General features: G+C 41.6%; 1 protein-coding gene across 1 annotated transcript; it reads left to right on the forward strand.

Moving 5' to 3' along the window:
* The first annotated feature begins 4,796 nt into the window (after positions 1-4,796).
* On the forward strand, positions 4,797-11,980 carry DAPL1 (death associated protein like 1). The gene is made up of 4 exons (XM_058809915.1): positions 4,797-5,003; positions 8,441-8,528; positions 10,133-10,196; positions 11,711-11,980. The coding sequence occupies exons 1-4, from the start codon at positions 4,958-4,960 to the stop codon at positions 11,828-11,830; spliced, it is 318 nt and encodes a 105-aa protein (XP_058665898.1). The 5' UTR covers positions 4,797-4,957; the 3' UTR covers positions 11,831-11,980.
* Positions 11,981-12,182: the final 202 nt, after the last annotated feature.

The following is a 12,182-nucleotide window of genomic DNA, read 5'->3' on the forward strand; positions in this document are numbered from 1 at the left end:
TTTTGAAATACAAGGCAAACATGACTTTGTAGCTACAAGTAGATTCCTGTAGCTGTCAACAACAGCAGGCACAAGGGGAAAGCTGTCACAGAGATGTGCTGGAAGATTGGTCATTTCCCAGCACAGAGTGCAGGGATTCATTTGTGGCCATCAGGTAGAGGTGAGGGAGGGACTCAGTGCTGGCTGCCCCACTTGGAAACCTCTCGAAATGCTGCCATGGAGGGGGGCTAAGTGACTGTCTGCCTGGAAGGCAGAAATCAGCAGAATGGTTCTTCATTTGCTCACAATTAGCATCAACGTAATATTCATGAGGTCTGTTATCCAAAGACATCCATACTTTATTAGAGATTCTAAATATTTTGTATTGAGATAGATACAACTTATAGGGCATTCACTAGTTTAAAATGCATGCATTTTAAAAAAATACTGAGTTTTCTTTTTGCTCTTATTAAGGTTTTTATCCCATCCAAAAAAAAAAAAAACACAACTATTTGGCTTGGTTAATGGCATTTTAGTTCAGAGTAGAGTTGGTAATTACATCACAAGATTTAGTGTGCAGCCATAGTGGACTCATTGTCACGCCAGTAGAAATTGATAGTGCTGTGTAAAACAAAGCAGGGGTCCCTTGGGGAGACTGCAGCAGTAGCACTTCTGCAGCCATCCAAAGGGCTGGATCAGCTTGGCAGGGTCAGCTGGTTCACTGACCAGTGCTAGTCCTACAGCAGGCCAACGATATCAGGCACCATATCTCCTTACTGCTCCAGGGCACCCCAGACACTAGTAAATACTGTTATACCTACTGTTCTGTTGTATGAAACATCACCTTCTGGTCTGTCCCACGTTATATGAATCGTGTCTGAAAGAATAGGACGAGTAGCAGGCTATGTAACGTGCTAATTTTCAGCTAGCTCTCAAAGTCAGAAAGATTGTGGAATGAACTATCTGCCTATTCATTGGCAAAAAGCAATCGCACTCTGAGAAGAAACTGATCTCCATTAAGATGAAATTCCAAAGGCCTCTGTCTGTGTGTTGCAACCTAATTCTTTATAGAATTCACTCACTTATTCCACTGCCCAATAATACTTTTTAAACACGGGCACTTAGGTGGATAAAACATATGATGACAAAAGTATGTCTTTTTAGTCCTTCTGTGGGGAAAAGAAAAAAAAAAATCAATTATTAAAATTAGCCAGTAAGGTTCCTCTGCTTAATGATGTTGCCCTTTACCTTCCAGCCTGGAGACTTCTTTTTCTCCTCTGGTCTGAGAAACAACCAGCATCCAGATCAGAACCAAGACCTGAACTTGTCAGTTTTCCTACAAGAAACAGGCAAGATTTACAGATGTGAAGCCAGAAATATCCTCCGGATTTTATCAAATATATACTACATGCACTAGTGAAAAATTATATCAGTACAAACCCCACTGAAAACATCTGCCTTTACTTCTCCTTGCTTTAGACACAACACAAATGATCTCTCATAATATTATTAACTTTGTGCTGAACAGAAAATAAAACCAAGGGTGGGGGAAGTTAAAGCATGATAAACAAAAAACAAAACAAAACAAAAAGTGCTATATACCTGCCCCAGAATATTTGTTGTCTCCATTGGGCTCCTGGAGCATCTAAAACCAGCTATATTGACTAATCTGAAAAAAGTATTGCCTACCTGTCATTGACTTTAAGAAAGCAGCATTGGTATTTCACCATTCAGTTGCCAGATTTAAAACCAGTATTGGTTTGTATCAGTAGCCACAACTTAGTAATTCTGACATTTGAAAACAAGAAATACTGGGAATAAGACAGAGAAGGGAAAATACTGCAGAGTCATGAGCAATAGATCTTAACAACAGAGAGGTGTGATTTAAAATATGACACATGAGGAAGGTATTCCATATGTCTGCGTGCTAAGTGCTTGTTTTAGATGTGGGCTATGTCTGGTTGTCATCCCACGACACTGGGGTATAATTATGCTAATAGCTGTTAGTTGGATTAGAACAGACAGTCTGCTTTGGGAGCATAGTGATTTTTGTTCCTGCCAAGTGACTTTTCAAACTTTGCAATCAACTAATAACCTGCCTGTAGAACATAGATTATAAAGGAGAAATTTCCAGGAATTTGAGAGATGCTGAGATCACCACTCAGGAAAATTTAAATGACTGTTGTCTATCACAGTTAAAATTCTGTGTCTGTCCCCAGGCTTTCCCACATCTGCCTCTGTTATGAAAAAAAACACATTCTGAAAATAGATAGAACCATTACAATATAAACTCATTTTTAATTCAGTCATTTACAAATTGCTATCATTAAAATAAATCTATCCCCAGCATCAGATGAACATCTCTGAAGTTTGGTATTTATGTGATTGGGAAATGGGACTGAGGATGGCAGGAAAGGCAAGAGATTTCAACTGCACTATCCCACGGCCACAGAAGGATTATTCTCTTGCTAATTCTTCTCACCCAGACAAACCAGTCTAACAATTTCCAACAGGTAAAAAGTCTAAATAAATGAAATCATTACATAAAATCAGGTTTAAAAATCCAAGCTGGCACAGTGGCATTGTTGAGGTCATGCCAAGGGCTGCCTGTCAAGAATAAGGTGCACCAAAAAGTACTATATAAATATGGTTTCATTTCACAACAGCTTCTGATTTAAAGATATACCAAGTGACAAAGGAAATTAAGTAAAGAGGGTGGAAGAAAAAGAAAAAAAGAAATGGCATATTATATTTAATATGGTAGGAAGTCAACATGAACTTAAAATTTCTTATTTAAACCAAGTTCCCATGCTTGTCCCAAGAATTCCTAGAACAGATGTACAATGGCACTAAACCTTATCATTATAATGCTTTAGGCAGCGCACCAAAGCTGCACTACATGACTGCCTTATGTGGTAAGTAATGAAATTTCACCTCTCCAATCTGTGCAGTAACAAACGGCTCAGGTAAACAAACTGAAAAAATCACTATTTCTCTGCTGAGGGAGAGAAACATGAATATCAAAACCCCTTACTCCTGGCCAAGTACTTCAGAGTAGGGTTCTTTTGTTCTCTCTCCTGCAGATCATTTTACCTGAAAGAATTTATTTTCCCAATCAAAATTGCCATCATCCACTTCAGGCTCAATGCTTATGGGCAGAGATTTGCAGCACTATCAACTTTAATATTTGCAAAGTAAGTTGCTTTTCTAGGGAGGAAATTGCTGCATTTCAAAACTATTTCCTGCCTCATACATACAGAATGAAATATCAGAGAAATCTAGTTTAGACTGGATGTCCTTTCATTTTTTCTGCTTTAAAGATCCAAGCCAACAGTAGTCACTCATAAGGTGGTTGTTGTGCTATAAATACCTACTGGTTTCTTAGTCTATTTTGTCTTCCATTTTTTTTTTTTACTTCATTTCCCCTTTCTTCAGATTCGACTTACATCCTATTTTTACATTCCCTCTGTCCTTTTTTTTAATCATTGACATCCAATAATAAGACAATTCCAAATAAATCATGAGACTTGACAATTTTTTTTCTTCTTTTGTGTTTTGCTTTCAAATCCCTAAAAGAGCAAATTTTTGTGATGAAGTGCTTTAGCACAGCAAAGCAGAACATGTTTATAGCAGTCTAGGAAAATCTTTTTGACATTATGCATGATGGTTGCAGCAGCTGCCTGCAGCTCAGCCCAGCCGGCGGCAGTACGGGCAGGGCCGCCCTCCCTCGGCGGGCACCGCGAGCAGCCGCCGAGCGCAGCACGGCCGAGAGCGGCACGGCCGAGCGCGGCACGGCCAAGAGCGGCACGACCGAGCGCGGCACGGCCGAGAGCGGCACGGCCGAGCGCGGCACGGCCAAGAGCGGCACGACCGAGCGCGGCACGGCCGAGCGCGGCACGGCCGAGAGCGGCACGGCCGAGCGCGGCACGGCCGAGAGCGGCACGGCCGAGAGCGGCACGGCCGAGAGCGGCACGGCCGAGAGCGGCACGGCCGAGAGCGGCACCGCCGAGCGCGGCACGGCCGAGAGCGGCACGGCCGAGAGCGGCACGGCCGAGCGCAGCACAGCCGAGAGCGGCACAGCCGAGTGCAGCACGGGCCGGTGCCGGCAGCGCTCCCTCCCCGGGGCGCGCACATCCCCTCGGAGCGCTGTGAGATCGCCGTGGGATGCGCCTTCCGCCTCACACCTGCCCGGCACCCGCCACATCCCTCTGGAGACCCGGCGGCACCGGGGTAGTAATACAAAACCTTACAGCCACTGACTGCTTCCAGAAACTGACAACTAACTGACAACTTTTGTGATGAAGATTTCTTCATCCGCAGTATAATTTACAACATAGATGGTAAACATTATAGATAATTCCTTCCTTTTTTTTTTTTTTGTTTTTTTTTGGTCATTTTAAATACCGAAAATGAAAATGTTGAGGAGTTTATACAGTAAATAATTCCAGATTAGCTGTATCTACTTTCTGGTTTTGTGTTTCTAACATGTTGCGTAAAACGTCAACGTTTGTTAAGGTCATGGATTTTTTAAAAGAGGGCATATGAATGACAATGTTTTGCTTGTCTCAAGCAGATACTACTGGTTGAAGCGGGTGAGATTTACCTCACTAAATCAAGTTCTTTGACTCTAGCAACGTTTTTAAAAGTCCCGCCCCTCACAGGGCTCCCCGCCCCTCACGCCGTCCCTCACGCCTTTTCCCGCCTCTCTCACCTGCCCTCGCACCGCCCCCCGCCTCTCTCACCTGCCCTCGCACCGCTCCGCCTCTCACACCTCCCTTCAGAGCGCTTCCCGCCCCTCACTATCGGCTTCGTACCGCCCCTCACACCGGTCCCCGCTCTCAGGACCCTGCCCCGCCCCGCCCCGCGCACTCCGAACCGCCGAAGGCGCTGCCGCTCGGGTCGGTGCGCGGTTTCCTGCGCGGTTCCGTGGTTCTGCCCTGGCCTGCCCCGCTTGGTTCCCGGCGCTCCCGGTTCCGCCATGGCGCTGAGGAAGAGTGTCCCGCCGGGCCGCCGCTCTCCCGCAGGTAGGGGCCGGGGCCGCTCCGGGCGCGGTGTGGGGGGCTCTGCCGCCGCACTGTCCCACACTGATCACAGATGCAGCTGCTCCGCGGAGGGGACCGGGAATTGGGGAGGCGAGTCTGTGGTGCGCGGCCCGCTCTTCCCAGCAGGTCCGCACCGCCCCATCACGGGTGCGCTCGGTCGGCGTGTGTGCGGCTGGCGCCGCTCGGTGTTCGGGCGTTATTGAGATGTAGCGAGAGAAATGGGTGTCCATGTTTAATGTCTGTGTTTAATGTTGCTGCCGTATCCCCCTCCTCCTGTAGTAAGGTGAAGAACTTACTTCCCCTCCACCGAGGTCCCCCCCCCCCCAAGATAGATCTCTCTGTGAGGAAGCCTTCGAGCGTGCTGTTCCAGCCGCCGCTCTGTCTGTGTGGCGGCTCTAAGGATGTAGTACTGCTATTTTAAGGACGTAGTGGTGAGTGTAGTAGCGCCTGTGTTTGTTAGGGGAGCGTGTAAATGCATACAATGTGAGCAGCTCCTGGGCCATGCCAGGAGCTGTCTCTCACGCACCAGTGAGTGAGCCGTGTCCCTGTGTGCCTGTTCTGTTCAGAGATGCTGCAGGCTCAGCCTTTGGAGATGGGAGACAGTCACTGCAGGGACGGCCACTGCAGCTCAGCCTTTGATACTTGAGGAACCATCACTACAAGGCTTTAAACTAGTTGGGACTTCCCCTCGGTTTATTAGGAGCAGTTAGTGCCTGAGGAGCACATACTTGTCTGTCTCCCTGTACCCCATAGAATGGTTTTGTTTTCTTGGAAATATTTTTGTTTGGAGGGTTTTTTAGCATACTTTTACATGAATTTGGGATGTAAATAAATTTTTCATCTTGTCTCTAGTCCATTCCTGGACTTCAGTGTGTGTGGCAGGGACAGTTGAGCTGTACCTGAAAGGGGCTTTAAACTGCTGCAGTCAGTGACCTGCAGCAGGTACTGGTCTTTCTGAACTTGCATGATAGTATTCTGCAACTTGTAGACTTGCAAGTCTCCAAGCAAGTCTTGGTGAAGCTTATGTGTGACTGCAGTGGGGCCCAGCTTGGCCGAGGGGTGGAGGTAGCAGAGTAAGTGGTTTATTCTGACCAGTATTCAGCCAAGCTTTGTTTTCTCTTGGGTTTGTTTTTATGTTGTTTTTTTTTTTTTTTTTTGCTGTTGTTAGTTTTTGTTGGTTTGTTTTTCTGGTTTTGTTTTGGTTTTTTTTTTTTTTGAGAGGGGAGCATAAAAAGGAGTGTACCTCCTTACTTTCTTGTTTTATTTTAAAAATGCATGGTCTTTTAAAAATGGAAATTAGTAAAGATTTTGTCACTTAACTGTTGGATTACATTGCTAACAGGTCACTTATAAAAATCACAAAATTGAACTCTGTATTAAAAGTTTGCCATACCTCTCTATTGCTTTGGAAAGCAAATTTCAAAACAGCTTTGTGGTGCATCCCAGACGCATCTATGTTTAACTCTTCCCCCACCATGGATGTGTGTGAACAGGTGGGACAGCTGTTCCTAGTGGCTAGTTCCAAGTCAGTGCAGAGATGGAAAGGAACACGGGTTATTTTTAATCACTATAGATAACATTGTTTTGTGGGCCTAGTGGTAATAGACATAATTCCAGACTGTCCATGTTTCAGTATCTCTTCCCACGCTGGGTATTTCTCTCCGCCTTGTCTAGCTCCCCTTGTGTTTTGTGTAAAGCCTCTTAGTGTTAAAATGTCTGCTTCTGTCTGGATGTCCTTGCCCTGCTAAATTAAAACTAAAAACAATGCTTGTATCTAGAAATTGCCAATCCTGCATGTGAGGGAAGGTCCCAAACCAAAAGCTGCAGGTCTAGGTTCAGTTACATTTTTTTTTACCTAATTCTAAAATTTTAGTGGTTTTCCTGTTTGTGGTTTGACTGGTTCCTAAAAAGATGAGAGCCTATCAGTGTGTGGGAGAACACTTGGGATAACCTGTGTTGTGTTCTGGATGAATTTATATAAAGAGAAATTATGTTGAGAAGATTTCTGAGATCTTGAAAGATGCCAGGGTGCTTTTTTTGTGTGTGGTCTGGTTTGTTGTTGATATTTGGTTTGTGGTTGTTTAGTTTGGGTTTTTTTTAACGTGCTTTGTCATTTTAGTTTGAAGATGCCTCAAAGACAAGGAAGAGTTTCACACCTTGTAAGCTGAGGGTATTTAGAGTCTCAGTTCTCTTTGCTGGTAGATACTTGGAAACAAATGGTTGAAATTTCCATTTCAGATACTTTTAATTTTGCAGTTAGGCTGCCAGAAGGACTAGGTTCAGTCTACGTCTCCAGTGTATTTGTAAGATGGCTGGGCAAAGAATTTGCTGCTTATGCAGCACTGTATGTATGTCATTTTAGGAAGAGAGAAAAGCCAAGTCTAGCTATAGCATAACTCTGGTCTTATAAAGCTGCCATGGACATGACTGAGGGAGAATTTTTGTTTCTAAAATTAAACCTGCAACCAGGAAATACATGGTCAGGAGTCAGATTTGGTAGAAAATGGGCATTAGTTACAGATGGATACAAATGCATTTCTCATGCTTGCTGGTTAAGTAATTCTAGAAACCTTTCCCTATTCTCTCCTTCCCTCAAATTAAAACTCTAGCCTTGATTGTTCACTATCAGAATAGGAGTCTTGCTGAGAGGTGAAGCAACCTGCTCAATAGGATGAGAAAAGAACACTAAGGTTTTTCTTTCTTACTTACAGTTTTAAAACTTAAAATGCTCTCCTGAAGAGGGAGAAAGTATTTCTTTCAAGAGAATATTTTAGATAACTTTGTGTTCTTTGCTCAGAATTCAATTTTCAGATATGCCTCAGAACTTAAATTGTTGTTGTTAGGTCGCCTGTAGCCTAATTAGTACTAATTGGTTTTGTGATTGGCAGATATGTTAATAAAATATAATTAAACATGTTGGAACACAAGTACAAGATGAGTATACATCTGGTTGTTATCTGCATTATTAAATTTGTTCTGGGATATCCTGAACTGATCATGAAGCCCTTATTGCTTAGTCACATTGTTCAAAAACCTGAAAGTGTTCAGATGGTGTTCATTTTTCTTTTTTGTTTTTAAAATACAAATCGGAGATGTAATAGTTTCTGGGGAAGAATGCATATTAACATAGTAAGGTGTTGAGGTTTAATATATTTAGTGGTGCCTGAAACCACTCTTGATTTCCTGATTTATGGTATCTGGAAGTTTATTTGGGTCTGCTGTGACACAGAATTTTGAAGCCTTTGCTGCATCTCTTTGGTTACTCCTGTGTAAGTGTGTGTACAAGTAAATCATGGAGCAAAATACTGAAAGATGATTTCTGGTTAATGATTTCTGGTAAAATTATTCTCTTCTTGTGTATGTAATGTGGTATGTAGTTCTCTAGGTATTTTTACTTACATTTCACTTTCTTCTTGCAGTTAAAGCTGGAGGTATGAGAGTGTCTAAAAAGCAAGAAAATGGACCTGTTGAGAAAAATGCTAAACTTCCAGGAAAAGAAAAGTCAAGGTATTACAATGCAGGGCCTGTTCCCCCTGTCCTGTAGCTCAAGTTCATAGGTAATGATCTTGAAAACAAAGAAAACTCTTATTCTACAAGAGTTTAATTCTTAAATTATCTTGTGCAATTTGTAGATAAATACTGATATTGAAATAAGTATTGACTTAAAAAACCCCAAAACCCAAGGATAGTGCCTTGCAATGAAAGGCAAAGGCTGAATCTCATATCTATTGTCATGTTTTATGGAACAGAAACTAAAACAATGTATTACATACCTGTGCCTAATAAAGGAATGGTCAAACAGTTTCCAGTGCAATAGGAGTGAACTTCAGGCTGTCCACATTCTCAAGGAAATTAAACCCACATCAACTCGCCTGAGGAACAGTCTTATCTCCTGTATAGGCTATACCCCCTATTTCAATCTAAGATCTAATTTGGCTTTTGCTGTTTGCTACTTTATAAGGTTAACCAAGCTGTTTTGTGCTAAAAATGAAGGCATACTTCTATTTTGAATAAAATAACAGCCACCAGTTGATGTGATCATTAAAACAAGTATTTTCTTGCAGCTTTTTCAAAGACTGAACATTTTTCCTAAATACCTGCACTTTTCTTAAATGTCACTTAACAAAAAGTTAAATTAACCAAAATAAGGATATGCCAGTAAAATTTGAATGATTTGTGATGTTCCAGAATTTTTTTGTTGTTGTTGTTTTCTTCTGGGATTAGAAGATTTTTATTTTCACTTGTTGCCAATTGTCTGGGTGTAATTTTGCAGCTGTCTTCTCCATAGACATAGTTACCTAATGGTATAAACAGATCTTAAATAACATATTTGTCAGTGTAGCAAACTGTCAATTGCTGAATTGAAATGTCGGTAGGAAATGCCTTGCCTAATCCACAGAATCATTAACTTAAGCAATATCTGCTTTTTCAAGAGTCACATTTATGGCATTTGGGGTTTATAATGATTTTTCCCTACTCCATTTTAAGCTACAGATGTGTCAGTGGATATAATGGTACCATCAGAAGAATGTGCCATCTGAAGTTCTTCCTGTTGCTGAAGTAAATAGTTTCATATCCACAGATTTGTTTATGTGTGGAATATTGGTAACATGGAATAATAACATGGTAACATATTCATTGGAATGTGGAGAGGTTAATAGGGTAATCTTGTGAAAAAAAAGCTCTTGCCTGACAAATAGTTGCTGTGAAAGGAAACACTCTCCAAAAGCAGAGGGTAAATTTTTTTTTCACGGGTCTAGATTGGAATCAAGAAAATGTTTTGTGGATTAGGATATAACTGCTCAGCTTCTGAGAAGTTATTTCACAGTGTACAAAAAAAATTCCTTTTGAGATATTCAAGGATATTTCATATACAGTTTCTTGTATATCTGAACAAAAATATGAGTCTGTCATAGATTGTCTGCTGTTCCATTCTGAAACAGCATGCCTTTTTTGATATGACATAGTTTTTAACGTGATGAAAAGATTTAGCTCCAAATCCTAAATTTATATTGGAAAATGTTTTGTATTAAGTCTGGAAAATGAAAGTGACAAATGCTTGTGTGTTTTTGTGAGATGGAAATGCTAAATACTTTTTTTCTGCTTTACAGTGCTATTGTCAGTTTTACAAAACCTCAGAACATGGGAGTCTTGGTAGCAGAAGCACTGAACAAAGTAAGTCTGAAAGAAAAGTCAGGGTTTCTTTATAAATCTAAACAGGAAAAAAACGTTAAAAAGTGAAATTTCCTTAAACTGGTGTCTGGTAGTTGCAGGTGTTTCATCTGGCACTAAATGTTCTTGGGATAACCTATTTCTGTAGTGGTTGTGTGGCTGAGCTGCTAGATGGCTAAAAAGTACCTGGGCTTCTCTCCTTACTGATTCCACTCCTAGTTACTGCAACGTGCCCTGGGTAGTTGTGCTCCCTGTGCAGAGAAGCACAGCCAGGCAGCGAGCTGTGTCCTGCTTGTAACGTGGCACAGTGCGCTAGCTCTAGTGAAATATGGGGAAGAATTACCAGTGGCATCTAAGTGTCTGGCCAAGCTGGGATTACAGTGCAGAGCAAAACCTTGTCTTCAGTGCTTTATCCCACCGTGGAAATCACTTCAGCTTCTATAAGGGTCCAGCAGAGATAAGAGCTGCTTGAGGGAGGTGGGTGGCATGACTGGCAGGTGCAGGGGACACCAGGATGTTGGTCCAGTGTCCTGCTCTGGGAATGATCCCCGAGACAACAGCCACAGCATGTCCTACTGCTGCCCCACATCTTGCTGTTTCAGCTGAGGCCTGAAATCACTCAGTCAAGCACCTTTTGACTTCTCCCTTAGGAATACTATGGGATCCTGTAAAATCTTGTATCCCACAGCTGCTGATAGACCCTTCTGTTTTATCACATGCTTACAGCTCCTGTCCTGTGTCTTATTAGGCTGTTGGTGCAGACTTGCACCTGCCCTTTGGAAGAGCTGATTTCACAAGCAGCTCTTTGGTTTGCATAGTAATATGAAGATCTGACAGCTGTCATCTCTTTGTTACATGCTTGCAATGTTCAGACTCTGAAGCCTACAAGAGTTCCTCGTCCCTAGAGCTCAGTAAAACATCAGTTGCATAATTTCAACACAAGCCTTTTATCAACAGTTGTATTTATAGATTTAGCCTGTAAATCTTGAATTTTTGTTTAGACTTTTTAATGAAGAACAGATACAACTCATCCTCCTTCTCTTCCACCTGTCCTCATCCCCTCTGTTCTGACCCACCATTTCCTTCTCCTCCTGGTTTCCACAATCTTGTACATGAAACTTCCTTGCTACTTTAGAATGTGATAGTTAGTTACTGTAATAATTATGATTTTGAACCTGGGAAAATAAGAATTTGATTCAACTTACTGTTAACTCTGACATACTGATTATTTGCTGTGTTTTCTTTATCTTGGAAGCTCATTCTCTGAGCTACCAAACAAGGGAAGAAAAAAAATCAAAAATTCCCTAAAGGTAGTCAGACTAATATGACTTTGAAAACAGAAATTATAACTAAATGTACCAAGTTACCATGAGTTCTGTGTATTGATCACTTGAACTTTTTGTGGGTTTAGGTTTTACTGCTCCTTTTAAACTACTTTAATAGGATAAAATTTAGAAAGAGAATAGCTGAAAATCTGTATTCTCTCACAACTTTTTTCTCCCCCTTTAATGTTACAGATGAGCCACAAAATGCATGCAGCAACATTACAAGTGGCTCACCAAAAGCCACAACCTACCTTGGAGAAGTTCATACTGCCTAAAAGAATTTACATTATTCAACAGCCACGGAAATGTTAAGATAATCAGTAAAACACTTATGTTTACTTAAAAGTGAGTTTCTATTCTATATAGCACTTAGCACACTGTGGTGAAGTGCTCAAAAGTTGTGTGCCTTGTATCTTGCTGTGTTTCTGTTACTGACAATAAAATATGAGAAGAGTTACTAAATGTACTCAGGATTTATTACAATATCATGGCTTCTGTCTAACCTGGTGTTACTGGTATGTAGTAATTACTCAATGCCAAAAAGTCTAAGTTTCAATTAGTGTGTGAGTTTTGAGTGAAGGAATGGGAACTGTCAGCCCTATTGTTTTGGGGTTTTCTTTAGTTTAATGTAGCAAAGCTGATGTGAACTTGATTCTAAGAAAGC

This window comes from Ammospiza caudacuta, chromosome 8 (assembly GCF_027887145.1).
Source record: "Ammospiza caudacuta isolate bAmmCau1 chromosome 8, bAmmCau1.pri, whole genome shotgun sequence".
NCBI lineage: Eukaryota > Metazoa > Chordata > Aves > Passeriformes > Passerellidae > Ammospiza > Ammospiza caudacuta.